The 14811-nt window shown below is 38.8% G+C and overlaps 1 protein-coding gene across 1 annotated transcript in view; it reads left to right on the forward strand.

Moving 5' to 3' along the window:
• Window positions 1-14811, forward strand: part of GAS6 (growth arrest specific 6) — a 67932-nt gene that overhangs the window by 46886 nt on the left and 6235 nt on the right. The window contains exons 7-13 of the mRNA XM_042457326.1: window positions 1011-1136; window positions 2540-2661; window positions 4004-4122; window positions 6661-6850; window positions 9344-9508; window positions 10521-10689; window positions 13213-13385. Of these exons, the coding sequence (XP_042313260.1) occupies window positions 1011-1136; window positions 2540-2661; window positions 4004-4122; window positions 6661-6850; window positions 9344-9508; window positions 10521-10689; window positions 13213-13385 (1064 nt within the window). The remainder of the gene's footprint in view (window positions 1-1010; window positions 1137-2539; window positions 2662-4003; window positions 4123-6660; window positions 6851-9343; window positions 9509-10520; window positions 10690-13212; window positions 13386-14811) is intronic.

The following is a 14811-nucleotide window of genomic DNA, read 5'->3' on the forward strand; positions in this document are numbered from 1 at the left end:
CATAATTTGGATCTTGGTATTGTTGCTAATCTCCAGTTCAATGATTGTGTGTTTGTGTCATTAAATAAACCCAGACTGGACATCTTGCATCTTAATTATTATGCTCTCTAGGCCAAAGACCAGGAATCTTCAGCAAGTTAATACCATTGATATTTGCTAGGAGGCAATTCTATGCTGGGTTTTCTAGGTGCTGTGGAGCTATGTGAGGCTGATTCAGATCGTGAGAGCTTTTATGGTAGCATCTGAAATTGGATGGAGGATTTTTATTTTATTTTTTTACAGTCTGGATATTTATGTGTTCAGCTTATGTCTAAATATTTTTGCAAGGAGATCCCTTTTTTTCATAGTTCTGTGAGGTAAGTTGGGACAAAAAGTAGCAATTGCTCCAAAAGGGTCTAATAAATCTCATGTCTGAGGTGGGATTTGTACTCTAGATCGACTGAGTAATTCTGCAGGCAGGGTGGATTCTTTCAGCAGAACTTGGAAGGAGACCATTCTGTCTCATCTGTGTAGACTACCACATACTCTCAAAATCTGAGAAATTTATGTACCTAGGTATATCATTCTAGCACTGGAACTACACACACACACACACACACACACACACACACACACACCATAAGCCTTCTCCCATGCTGGATTGAAAAGGTTTTGAAAAACATGTTGGCTTTCCCCCCAAGCAAACAAGTTAGTCCTTTAATAGTCATGTAATCCTTTTGTAAAAAAAGAATTGCTCTCGCATTTCCCCACCTGAGATTTAAAAAGAAATGTTTCTACTTTTAATACTTTTGCCATTTTTTAACCAATGGTGCCTTGTGACATACAGGATATCAGCCTCTAGTTTCTGGGAAACATGAAGTCATTTCCTGCTTCAATTATTTAACTGTAACAACGAAATGTGAATTGACTATGGGCCTAGATGATTTAGGAGAGACAGACACTGAAACAATGTTGACATTCTGATTATTATTGATTAGTGTTGGCGTTTCTTCTCTCCCCCCCGCCCCCAGATATAGATGAATGTACAGTATCAGCGGACATCTGTGGAGAAGCTCGGTGTCAAAATTTGTTAAGCTCTTATACATGTGTTTGTGATGCTGGCTACAGGTATGACGATGTAAGAAAGGTTTGCCAAGGTTAGTTGATGGGATTGTTTCTGTAAATATAATTCTAATATTTGATATGTTTTTCTGCTATACTAAAGTGGTTCTGCTCATTTGTAGTTATTTGGGGGCTGTGCAGACTGGTTAGAAACTGTGGCCTGGGGGCACAGTCAGGGAATGGATACAAAAAGCATGTCCTGGCTCTGCCCCCAGGCCAGCGTGCCACTGAGTGCCACACTACAGGCATGCGGCATCATAGTGCTGCTCTGGCACTGCATCTAGATAACCTAGGGCTGAAGGAGCACTGTAAAGCTGCGGCACTGGTGGCTACAGTATCCTTTCCAGGGTGCAAAAAGGAGCTGCTTTTTGCTGCTCCTTTTTGAGCCAGGGAAAGGCCAGATCGGGGCCGTGGCATGCAGTTGCCATGGCCCCGATCTTGGGAAGATGGAGGCAGCTGCAGACCCCAATCATCTGATTGTGGATAGGGAATTGAGGATAGGAGCTGAGGACAGGGACCACCTGATTGACGATGGAGAATTGAGGATGAGGACCATCTGACTGAGGTGGAGAATTGAGGATGAGGGTTGACCATCCTCAATCAGATGGTGTTTCCTCCCTCAGTGGCCAACCAGATGCCTTTAATACAGAGCTTTGGGGAGTAATTTTTGTGGACTATAACTCCCAGAATCCTTTAGCTTGCACAGCTAATGGTTTTGCATGTTGAGGGATCCTGTGATCTATAGTATAAACGTTTTAACTATTCCAAGCACTGATTCAGAGTAATACTGTCTTTGAACCTGGAGTCTATATATAGTTATCATGAGCATCATATAAAGCTAGTTCAGACATACAGTTATTTTCTTAGTAACATGTTTGAATGACCATAATCTCATCTAAATGAACAGACTGCCTTCATTTACATACAAAAATGCTTTGCATTTTTAATAACTGCATAACTTAGTAATTACACTTTGGAAAAGACTGAAAACTTATAGCCCATTTCTCCTAAAGCAAAATTTCAGGTTTCCTCCCACGGGCCCTGCCTGACTCCCAGCTATCTCTCAGAGACAGCTGGAGTCTGGGGCAGGAGGAGGAGGAGCAAAGGCGCGCACCCATGGCTCCCCCCTCCTGAACCTTTCCTAGCTTCTAGCTGTCTCTTAGAGACAATTGGAGGTCAGGGAAAGGGCAGGGGGAGAAGCCCTGCCCCGGAAGTCTCTCCTCCAGGGGACGGAATTCCCACCCCAGCACGCAGCCCCGTCCGGGATGTAGAAGCCCCACCCCCAGCACGTGGACATGAAAAGGTTCGCCATCACCGTGTGTTTGATATTACTTGTGTGTTTCATATTACTTAAGACACTACAGGATTTTTTTAAAGTGCTTTTAAGGTGAATATGAGAACTCGTCTCTCTATCGTATCCCTTTTTGGTTGCATATAGATGTGGATGAATGTGAACAGAACTTCTGCGAGCAGGCTTGTGTCAATACTCCAGGAAGTTACAACTGCCACTGCAATGGAAGAGGTGGAGTTAAGCTTTCAAGTGACATGAACACATGTGAGGTAGTGTTTTTTTTAAATGTCATTCTGAACAGCAGAGCTGTGAAGGTGATACACCAAACATTTGACTCCTCTATTTTTTCTATTGCCTGATTCTGACTTCAACTTCAGCTCTTTCATAAATGGCAAATGCATATTAATTAGTACAGTGGACCCTTGGTATCTGCTGGGGTTTGGTTCCAGAAGCCCTCCCTCTGACACCAAAATCAATGGATGTTCAAGTTCCATTATATACAGTGGTGTAGTATATGTACCACAAGCTAGGTATTTAATAGTATAAGTTTTTATTTTGAAGCTGGAGTTGAAGTTGGTACATTTGTACTGACTACGACGCCACCCAAAATTGCTTCTGACTCCACGACTGCTGAGCAGAACAGAGGAATGTTGTCTCAGAAATTTGAAACAACTCTTTGCAATGGGGAATATTTCAACTAAATCACTATTCCTAAGTAGAAATGCGTTTAAACACAGTTTAAAAAAAAAATTGCAGCTATACAAATAATGTGTGCCTACAGCGAACAGGAAGAATGTTTATTTAGGACTTCCCTTTCCAGGGTCCTGTTGACCAAATATGAGTTGTCTAATTTTCCCACAACATAAATTTCAACTAGGATGACCCAGAGCTTTGAAATGTTAGATTTTGGACCACAACTTTCAAAGTTGCTTAGCCATGGTAATGGAGGGATTCTGAGAGCTATTGTCCAGAAAAATAACTTTTCCAGTCTTTGGTAATTAAAATAGGCTGTTGCTTTTTATCAAGTGAGACTGCTCTTTTGTCTAGCTTAGTATTGTCTCTCTTGACTGACAGCAGCTCTGTAGATTTTCCCACATCCCCTGCTATCTGGTGCTTTTCACCAGAGATGTTAGAGATTGGAACTTGAGACATTCTACATGATGAATATATGCTCTGTCGTTGAACTACATCCCAATATGTCTAGTTCTTATTCAGCTGTGCCTGCTCAGCTATTTCTGTGCCAGCTTAAGAATGGAAACAGATGACTACATGTAGTAGCCAAATGAAATGTTTTATGCAGCATTACTAACACAGAGATGGTGGTGTCCAACACGCTGTAATTCAGATGTTTTGGACTTCAGACTGCACAATCCCCCAAAAGCACAGCCAGTGGTGAAATAGTATGGCAGTTTTAGTCCAAAACAGCTGGAGAGGCTCATGTACCCCCTTTATAAACCCAACTTAAATATACAGGTATACACTCTTCTTTTAGGCAATAATAGTACTATTGAGATATTGTCTGAAGATAAAAGAAAGAATTGTTCTGGCCATTTGTCACCTTTTGCATATATTTAAATGTGGCATTTTTGTGTATTTGATTCCTCCTTGCAGGATATTTTGCCTTGTGTATCCTTTGCTGATGCAAAAAGTGTTAAATCCCTCTATCTTGGAAGAATGTTTAGTGGCACACCTGTTATCAGGCTACGTTTTAGGAGGAAACAGCCTACACGGTGAGAATTCATTTTTAATTGAAAGAGAATAGCCTCCCTTTTATGCCTAAACACATGATAAAGTAGGGTGAAATATCTTTCCATTGGAGTAACATAACTTCATTCTTTAGACTGAATTTTAGAAAGGGGAACTATGGCTGGAAAAACATAAAACATAAAGTAGAAGTGGGTTTTGTTTGTTCTCTGCCTCATTCTCTCTGCCTTTGTTCCCTTATTCAGCTTGGAGTAAGGGCTAATGTGAGCATGAGGAAAGAGCAAGCTGTCTGCTTTGATTTGGGATTGGGCCTCCTTTCTCCTGCTGTCTGGCATAATAGTTTAATGTTTTAATGATTTTTCCACCATTCTTGGATAGAGTTAAAAATTGGGCTGGAAGAAAAGTTGTCTTTCTAATTTGACCTTAGGGCCATTCCCAGTCGGGAATCTGTCCTGGAAAGTTGGGGAATGTTTCTCAGTCATTGTGATTAAGACCACAAATGAAGTTTCTCCTGAGACACAAAATGATAGAATTTCTCCACTATGTATGTCACACTTGTGAACATTGGAATCAGTGGATATATGTTTGTCTGTCCTCAAGACTAATTTATCTGTCAGTGCATTGTCAATGAAGATATCCTATGCCACTTGAAAGTGTTAGGAACAGTCATGCCAATTGCAACATCATGTCACAATAAATTAGTCTTTTTAATGCTACTGGTGATTTTTCTATCATTTTTGCTGTACCACGCCCAATATCTTAGGCTGCAATTTTAAGCACACTTAAAGTCTTATTGAATTTAATAGGTTTGTTTTTGAGTAACATCCTTTACATCAAAAATCAGGAATATTTCATCAGTCACCAGTGACTATGCTACCTAAGGCTGATGTGAGTTGTTGTTCAGTTACATTTGGAGGACCACACATTTCCCACCCAGACTTTATACCCCGAGTCGATCTTCATTTGGACTAATATGCCTTTATGTTCTCCATCTAAGGTCTTGCATACTGCTTGTATACTATTTGTGTATATGCCTTTTTGCACAAATTAAAAAAGAAGACTTGTTTGCAGGTTTTCCATGTGTGCAGTTTACATGCAGAGAGAGCAAGACAGTCAGAATGAGGCAGCTATCTTAGGAAGCATATTTGGGGGTGTCATGAGAGGGTAGCAATTTTTTCCTTATTTAATTTATTATTATTGCATTTTTATTACCTCTGAGCAGGTGGCTTGCAAGATTTTTACTCATAGGTGCCAAATAAATGTGACTCCTTGCATGCCTTGTGTTGGGTGGGTGCCATTTGTGTCTGCCTCAGGCAGCAAAATGTCATGATCCAGCCCAAGAAGAAATGGGTTGAATAGGGAACAGGACTAAGCCTCTGTCGTTCTTTAATGTCATGAATACTATTGACCCTCCTCATGGCTTCTCACCCACTGAGTATGATTTTTTGCTTCTGGGAAGCCTGTACCTATGAACAAATAGTTTTCTACACAAGTTGGACAGTTTTCTACATAAGTAGGGACACTGCATGATTAAGTATTGCAGTTGCTTGGAAGCCTACATGCATTCAACTATATGCATGTTGGTTTCCCTTATAATAATAATAATAATAAGATTTATTTGTATACCGCTCTTCTAAAGAATTAATCAAAGCGGTTTACAGCAATTCGCAAACAATAACATAATACAGCATATTATGCAGACTTTACCTTTAATGTGTGGGCATCCAGGAGATGTGGCCAATGGCACACATGATATAAGTGGCAGGGGCAGCAGTCCTGTCCTGCTCTTCTATTGTTTACATGTATCTTGTACATGTTAAGAGATCTGGAGAGATCTAGAGAGTTTAACATTTTTCTTGCTTCTGATACCACAATTTGGGACTTCAAGTACAATTTTTAGTTGTTGGAAAGCACCTAACAGTGTCCATCCCCACACCAGCCTATCATTTTTCCTCCTCCTCTTTCCCCCTTACACTGCTTACCATCTCCTGTTTCCCTTGTGCCACATCAACTAGTATGTATGCTTCAGTGTGCCTCTCTCACTTGCTGTTATAGTTGCCCATTTCCACTCCTTATGAAGCTTTGGACTATATTTGCTTTTTTCAGGTGCCAGTAAATGAGGGGAAAATATGGGGTTGATTGAAACCTCTCACAATTGTGTAGCTAATTCTTATGGAGAGAGGCTTCTTTGTCTTTAATAGAAGCCATGTAAGTTTCTGTGGTTTCTTTTCACCCAAAAATTTACAATCATTATTGATATTAATTTAGGGGTATGAATTGTGTCTGGCATTAACCGTGTAATTATATATCATCTGTATATATGTCAGATGGTTATTAATTCTCTCAATTTAATGCTAGTTGCATGGAATGCACACTGGGTTTGATCCAGATTTATTCAATGGTACTTGCAATAGTAGACGCATTAAAATCAAGGAAACCTAAGTTAACTGTGACTAATGTAAGTTCCATTGGTTCAAGTATGATTAAATATTGGTGTTTTTTCCCTCTGAGATGTACTGTATAACTCTATTTCTTTTGTTTTCTCTGTTTACCTATGTGATCAGACTTGTGGCTGAATTTGACTTCAGAACCTTTGATCCTGAAGGCATCCTTTTCTTTGCTGGAGGCCATCGAGATAGTACATGGATAGTCTTGGCTTTGCGCAATGGACGATTAGAGCTGCAACTCAAATACAGTGGAATAGGACGTGTGACCAGCAGTGGACCAGTTATCAACCATGGAATGTGGCAGACAGTGGGTATAGTACAGGCTGCTGTTCTCATCCCTATAACTCTTATGTCAGGTCAGCTCCATCCCTACTGAGTTTTTGATGGGCAGTGAAAAAATACTGAATATCAGTATTGTTTTAGATTCTTTTAAATGCATCTTTTAAGTTCTGCTTTATTTTACTTATTCTTTACGTATTCAGGATCTACCTTGCTTCAGGTCAGAGAAGGTGCCCCTTCTAATTTACAAGGATTCCCTCACCCATGCAACAAGATCCCCTAATCCTCTGTGTAGCATTTTCAGGAAAAGTTGCTGTGGGAAGGAGGAGGTGGAAATCTAGTTGTATCTACATAATTTAATTGAATCCATTGTTTTACTTTGTACATTGTTTTATAAGTTCCACATATCCTAACAGTTCTTATGGTGATCTTTGTATTTCCCAAAATATGCTTTCTGAAATTACCAGTGATCTCCTATGCATATCATCTTAAAAGTAAGCAGCATTGAGCTCAATAGGACTATCTTATGTTTTAATACATAATTCTGTCTTATTTTTTCTGAAAGTTGGTATTAATTGCTGACTTTCAAAATAAACCCTGATACCAAAGTTCTGTACATATCTATTACAAAGTAAGTTCCATGTAGTTATTTGGAATTCATACTTTGCAGTGGAGGATTAAACACAAAACTGCTTGTAAACTATAAACTAATAAACATAAAATTATGAAGTATTCGTTTTTTTAAATGCATAAAATACTGAGACATTGAAAGAGTTTCCTTATTTTGTAAGGAAAATAATGGATAAAACACATCCTCAATGATGCTATTGCTAATATTTCCAGTTACACCCAACCATGTCTGGTTTAGTTCCTTTACTTTCACCAAAATAAATAATTTTCTCCATCTGGTTAAGCACAGTAAAATTTCAGAAAACCTGAGTTTAAAGTTTGCTTTCATGTAACCTTTTAAATGTACAATACATATATCCTCAGCCTAAAAGCTGCAGGAAATAATTAAGGTTTGATTTCATGGCAGTTCCTAGAGTGATGTGGAATGTTGTGCTTGTCAACTGTATTTGTCTATTTGTCTAAATGTATTTATTTATAAATAGATATGACTTGAGTGGAAAATATCTACCACAGCTAACATGTATGGGCTTGTCAGTTACAGGAGTCAAACCAGAGCTTTAGGGTTGTATAACAGATTTTTTAAACTAAAAATCTCCTAACTCATTAAAATGTAATCCCAAATTTGAAAAAAACAACAACATTACATTTATAAAAATAAATCTCCCAATCTGTTTATTGGACAAGTGAACAATTTGTGTGAAGATACTGTGGTCCTATGGAGCTTATAAAACCAAATGTAAGAAATTTGAGCTGCAATTATTTTATAATTTGATGGAATTAGAAGAGCTTTTCTGATGGATGGGGCAACAGTTTTAATTCCTGTTATCTTTTTTTCCCCCACCATAAATTGTTCTGTTTTTCTTGATGACTTTTTATATGTATTCTACCTTGTGTTTGTGGTTTTTTAAAAAGAACTCCGCTGAACTCCACATGTTATTAAAAATTAGTGCTTCATGTAAAACCAGAGCTCATCAAGCATGAAGCAGAGCTCATCCGGCACAGCAGATGTTTATAGCTTTCTGATTCTTTCTTAGGGGCCTAAATGCCCTATAGGCACCAGATTCTGACCGATCTTGGAAGCTAAGCAGGGTTGGCCCTAGTTAGTACCTGAATGGGAGATTTCCAATGAATGCCTGCTGCTGTAGGCAATATTTCAGAGGAAGGAACTGACAAAGCCATGCCTGAGTATTCTTTGCCTAAGAAAATCTTATGAAATTCATAATGTCACCATAGGTCAATAGGCAACTTGAACATACAAAATACCTTCTTGCCATTTTTTGGTAAACATTTCATGACAAGTCATAGAACATGGGTATAATGTTTTCAGGCCTCTTTTCCCTTTAAACATTTTGGAGTTACACAGTCCTAAAAGGTGCTTCTATATCTTGCTTCCCACTATTAGTCACTTTATTAGAGCATTATTTGATAGCCATTAGCAATTGCTCTATCACACATACATACATACATACATACACCATGTATATCATACACCATACTGTATATGTCATGCATACGCCATGTATGTAATAGGCCAGCAACATCATTAAGATTGTGCATGTCTACATATGTGACATGCAGCAAATTCCAGGACACCAGTGTGTTTTGATTGCAAATCTAGAAAAAGATATTCATACTGTCTGGTGGTATATTCTGAATCCATATATGAACAGCTTCTAGATCCTGAGGTGGGGAGGGGGAAGCTTTTTGGAATGTTATCATTTCTATTAAGACTCTCAAATGTCAGAATTCTCCCAGACTAGATTTAGTGGCTTATGTGCAGTCTTGAAACATTAAAGACAATTAAAATTTACTTAAACTAGTTTATGAAATATGGGGTAGATTCCATCTTGTGAGTTACCATCTTCATATTAACCTCTTTGTATTCCTTCAGATATCGGTTGAAGAAATGGAGAGAAGTTTGGTTATAAAAGTCAATAAGGATGCTGTTATGAAGATAGCTATCTCAGGAGATCTGTTTACTTTGGACAGAGGTCTCTACCAACTGAATCTGACAGTGGGAGGTGTTCCTTTTAAGGCCAAAGATCTTGTTCAGCCTGTAAGTATTGTTCTCAGACAGACAGACAGACAGACAGACAGACAGACAGACAGTACTCTGGTGACAGTGATGGCTAACTCATGAGTGGCCCCTGAATGTTACCTGCAGTAAGTTATTCCATCTTCTGTGCCCCAGGGTGATTCTACATTTCTAATGGCCCTCAAAAAAAGATGCCCCTGCGTTTGGGGCACCCTCCCCATACTACAAGAATGGCAGTCATAGACACAATCCTCTGGATCTGGGACTTTTTTCCTTAAAAGTTTCACCTGCCATTTAGTAACTGGGGAGAGCTGCCTTTGCTGTTTTTTATTTTTTGTTGTTTATTTGTTTTGAAGAGCCCCATGCCTTTTTGGGGATGAAGACAGGGTTTTTCTCAATCAGGAAGTGACCAGAAGTCCCTTCTGGTTTGGGGGAAAAGATGCTTTTTTAATCTAAAATATTTGATTGGGGAATGTGTGGCAATTTACCCTTCTGGCTTCTAGGAGTGCAGGAGGGCTTTTTTGAGCAGTTAAAAAAAACATTAACCAAAAGCTAGGGGTCCCATGCAGTTATACTGGGACCAAAAGCTGTCCACTGGCCACAGTTTGCCAGCCCTCCTATGTAACACAGCAGCTTTGTGACCAGAAAGATGAAACGTGGTGTCAGTAGTGATAACTACAGCTGCTAGAAGTTACCACGCTGTTACCAGAAAAGGGAGAGGCTGCTATAATAACTACCTCTGGATACCCCCTACTCTCTCTCTTTCTGGCAGCAGTGTAACTTCTGCTGTACCAAAAAAAAATATGTACACTCAAACACTTTAAAACTTCAGGGCTTTTTAAAACCCACAACCTCATTCCAAATAAACTAACAATTCAAGGTAAATTGAAATTCAAGTATGCCAAAGGTTTTTGTAGCAGCTTTTAGACTAACTGAAAAAAATTAGTTGCATGAGCTTTCATAGACTTGAGCCTACTTCCTCAGATGCATGCCTTTGAGTTCAATGCATGGTAACTTTCCTTTATCTTGTTAGATCAATCCCCGACTTGATGGCTGTATGAGGGGATGGAATTGGCTGAATGGAGAGGATATGACTATACAAGAGACGGTGAAACTTAATGATAAGATGCAGTGCTTTGCAGTTGCAGGAAGAGGATCTTTCTATCCTGGCAATGGTTTTGCTGTCTTTAATTTCAGTTATGGTAGGTGTTTGGTTTTTGGGAGGGAGGGAACTTCTTTATAGAAACTGTAGTTACATGTTCATTTTAATTTTCTCTGGAGAAGAAATTGAGGTATGGAAAAGGAAGGAAGTAATAGACCTACATTAAAATTACAATAGCCTTGAAGTGTACAAGTTCAAATGATACAAAGGAGGTTGAATAAGAGGTTCATGCAATAATAGATATACTATTCCAGCTTAAAACCTCATGTAGTATATGCAGCTCTGGTTTATTTTATTTTTTTGCATTTTGCACTTTAACAGTACATTTTTATCCCTCACAAATATAAAACACCCACATTTCACTTTGGGCTTCTTTCATTTAGACCACTGTCTGTCATGATTTGTTGCCTGGAGAGAAATTCACTAATGTAATATGAAGAGTCATATCCTCTTATCAGCCTTTTGGCTCTGTTGATTAGGCCCAGAGTCAGTGTGGTCACCTTTTCAATGCCACATGCTTCATTTTGGCTAAAAATACCGTGTAGGACAGCAGAGGATAAATGAAAGGCAGACATGAACAGACACACACTTTCCAACCTAGGTTAACATTTGCTTTTGCTACTTGAGCAATACCATTTGAATATAATTTCAGTATTACTTACAAAGAGGAAGTAACATTTTACAGGGATGCAGGGGCGATAGGCATAATCAAGAAGAAACAGAAGGATTGCTCTTCCTAAGGAGCAAGGGAAGGTTGAAGTGCCCAACATTCTGAATCTGTTGCACTAAAATCCAACTCTCCTGGACATAGAATTTAGCCACAGGATCAAACTGAAAAGCCTCACATGTTAAATCAGAAGTTGATAGAATACTGATGTATTTGAAGAGGCAAAGCAAAAGAAAAGCAACTTAAAATATAGGATATCTGTGAAAATTTCTTTACATGCAGCTGTAGTTCATTTCTGTAGAACAAATACTTTTAAAAAATCAGAGACGTAGCCGTGCTAGTCTGGAATATCAGTTTACAAAGGGATTTTGCACATGATTTGAGACTGAGTGAAAGAAATTGCAGCATGAGTTTTCATTGACTTGGTCTACATGAATCTATGGATGTAAACCAAGACTGCCCCAAAGAGGCGGCTTCAAGTCACCCCTGACAAAGCCAGCAACCACATGCCACAGCCACAATCCACCTTTTTGCCAGCTGAAAAAGAAGTAGCAAAAAGCTGGTTTTTCTGCTTCGCTATGGCAGGAAGCTGGCTTTAAGGTACTCTTGTGGCATGCAGCGTGTAAATGCTGCACTGATGGAGGACCCAGAAGCCGGCCCACATATGGGTGGCTGCCCAGCTTGAAGCCAGCTACCTGTCATCTTGGGGACATGCGTTGTCTGTATGCCATGCCCCCATGACACCCAGAAACCAGCTTTTTATGGCAGTCTGTTTTGCACCTGTCTACGAAAGCTCATGCTACAACTTCTTTCACGCAGTTAGTCTCAAAGCTGCTGCAAGATCCCTTTGCATTAAAAGAGGATTGGGTTTCTTTTTTGTTTTGTTTTGTTTTCACAGGAACACAGGAGAGCTATATTGGGTCAGTCATTGGTCTGTCTAGCAGCTAGACTCTTATACTATATTGTCTACTTTGGTTGGCAGCAGCTAGCTATCATAAGTTAAAGGATATATTGGTATCTTATACATGTGTGCCAGAGTGGGAACTGTGTAGCCTGTGTGTTGTTTTCAGCCCTAAATCCCTCACTGAATAGCTTTTTAAAATCTGGGGTTGTTATACTTTTTTTCTTTTATGAGAAAATCTATATCTAGATATATGCCATAACAACAAGAAACAATATGCACCAAATAAAGATATATACACTTTTGCCCAGGTTTATGGTTCCCATTTTCAAAACTCTGTGTGTGTGTGTGTGTATGTGTGTGTAGTGCTAGTGTAGTATCAATTTACAAATCATGATACTAAAGTAAGTGAGAATAAAACCCAGATAAAGTGGAATGTATTGTGTTTATATCTGTTTTGCAATGGTTTTTGCGGGAATGCTTGGGTCACTTGAAATTGGATCACTCAATTATTTTCTACAGCTCAAGGCTGATACTGAAACCATATGAAAGCCATTGAAATCATTGAAATCATGACAATTAAGAGCCCTATTTGATAGAATCTGGCAAGTCTTCCTCCTGGATAAGAAGCTTGACCATAGTCATAGCACTTTCTGTGAAATTGATAAAATGAAGATGTTAAAATAGTTTTGTGTGGCAATACCAAGTACTTTTTATTTATTATTTTATTTATTTAAATAAATGTAAGTTAAACAGAAGGGCTAAAACAATATGAAGTAGAAAAGATTAAATAAGCATTAAACCATCAATTTTCATTAACATGCTCATTTTAAACTTTTATTATTTTACTTCTAAACTTTTTTGTTTTTTTAAATTTAAACATTTAATCTTTTAATTTTTTTATACAGTTCTCTTATTTGTGCAAACGTACACTCCTGCCTCAGAAAACTTAACTGCTGCATAGTTGTTTAATTTGTTTTGCTTTCTTTCTATAGCCAAACCACTTGACAGCAATGAAACCAGGAAACAATGGGAAGTAAAAGTAAACATTTTAATTCGGCCAGTCACAGATACTGGAGTACTCTTTGCTCTGGTCAGCACTGAAGCCACAGTCCCATTGTCAGTGGCTTTGATCGATTATCATTCCACAAAGAAACTTAAACAACAGGTAAATATGTAAATATATATTCAATAACTTTTTTAAAGTTTGCAATTTGTATAATATCTCAGTCTGTAGGGAATGTAGGGGTTGAAATATTTCATGCTGACCAAAATCACAATTCAGTTGTAAATAAGCAATTATTAAGTAGTTACCTAGTTTGTGCCTGACTGGTAGAGATTTTAGTTTAATTACTCTTATTAAGTCAGTGGGAGAGGAGAAGCTTAACGTTGGCTGGGTTTTAGCTAAAACAGGTCAATACCTTTAGCTCTTTGTTAAGAACCATATAAATAAAAGGAAAAAGAGTAATATAGCTAGGATTTAACCCAGGACTGAAGGCCTGAAAATTGTTGATGTGCAAGAACTGCATGTAATGCCACTCATTGCTTTTTCTATAATAATCTGCAACCTGGCAGATATGTTTCTCTGGGCCTCTCTGCCCCATACATTGTGTATGCTATGTACTTTCAAGTTGCTTTCAATTTATGGTGATCCTAAGGAAAACCTATAATGAGTTTATCTTAGCAAGAGGAGGTTATCCAGACAAGCCTTTTTCAGTAACAGTCTCACCACAGCCTCCTTTAAGTGGGATGGAAACCTCCTTTGCTGCAGTGAGGCATTCACCACTCTCCTTATCCACTTGGCCAGTCCCCCTCTAGCTGCTTTCAGGAGCCAGGTAGGGCAAGGATGAAGTATGCTCTCCCTTCTCCAAGGAGCCTGTCCACATCCTCAGGCTGCCCAATCTGAAATGTATCCAGTAATACAGGTATCAAAATTACATTCACTGAACCTGTCAACTACAGCTGCCAAATCAGAGCGGTTCCAAGCAATTTTGTCTGCAAAGTGTCTTGCAAATTCTTCACACAAGCTGTTGAGTGGTCTTTATTTTCTTCTTGGGGCCAGAGTGTAAAAGGTCCCTGACCACTCGAGACAGCTCAGCTGGATGACACTGTGCAGACCAATGGTGGCAGAGAAGAATAACTTCTGTTTTGCCACAGTCACCACGGCCTAGACCTTCCTGTCAGCTCTAGCTCAGTTTGGTTGGACTCACTCTCAGTCTTCCGCCATCATCGCTCTAGTCTCCATTCCACTCATTTCATCACTGCCAGCTTCCTGGTGAACCAGGGGTTCATTTGCTTCCATTTCATGGGAGGGGATTAGAACACAATTAGGAGCAATCATGTCCATTGCCCTGGACATTTCTCTTTTCCAGAGTTCAGGCAAGGATTTTATTGCCTTGTAGTTAATTTCAAAGGAAACATTTCATAGCTTTTCCTGTGGATGAAGACAACAAAGTGCCACTAGATGTCCCCTACCATATTTACTGATCTATATGTTTATTAATAAAATCTTTTAAGTGCCTTAACTATTTTTAAAATTACAGAGAATGGTTTGTTGTTGTTTTTTATGAGTGTATACAGCTTACATTTTCCAT

Source organism: Sceloporus undulatus, chromosome 3 (assembly GCF_019175285.1).
Source record: "Sceloporus undulatus isolate JIND9_A2432 ecotype Alabama chromosome 3, SceUnd_v1.1, whole genome shotgun sequence".
Taxonomy (NCBI): Eukaryota; Metazoa; Chordata; class Lepidosauria; order Squamata; family Phrynosomatidae; genus Sceloporus; species Sceloporus undulatus.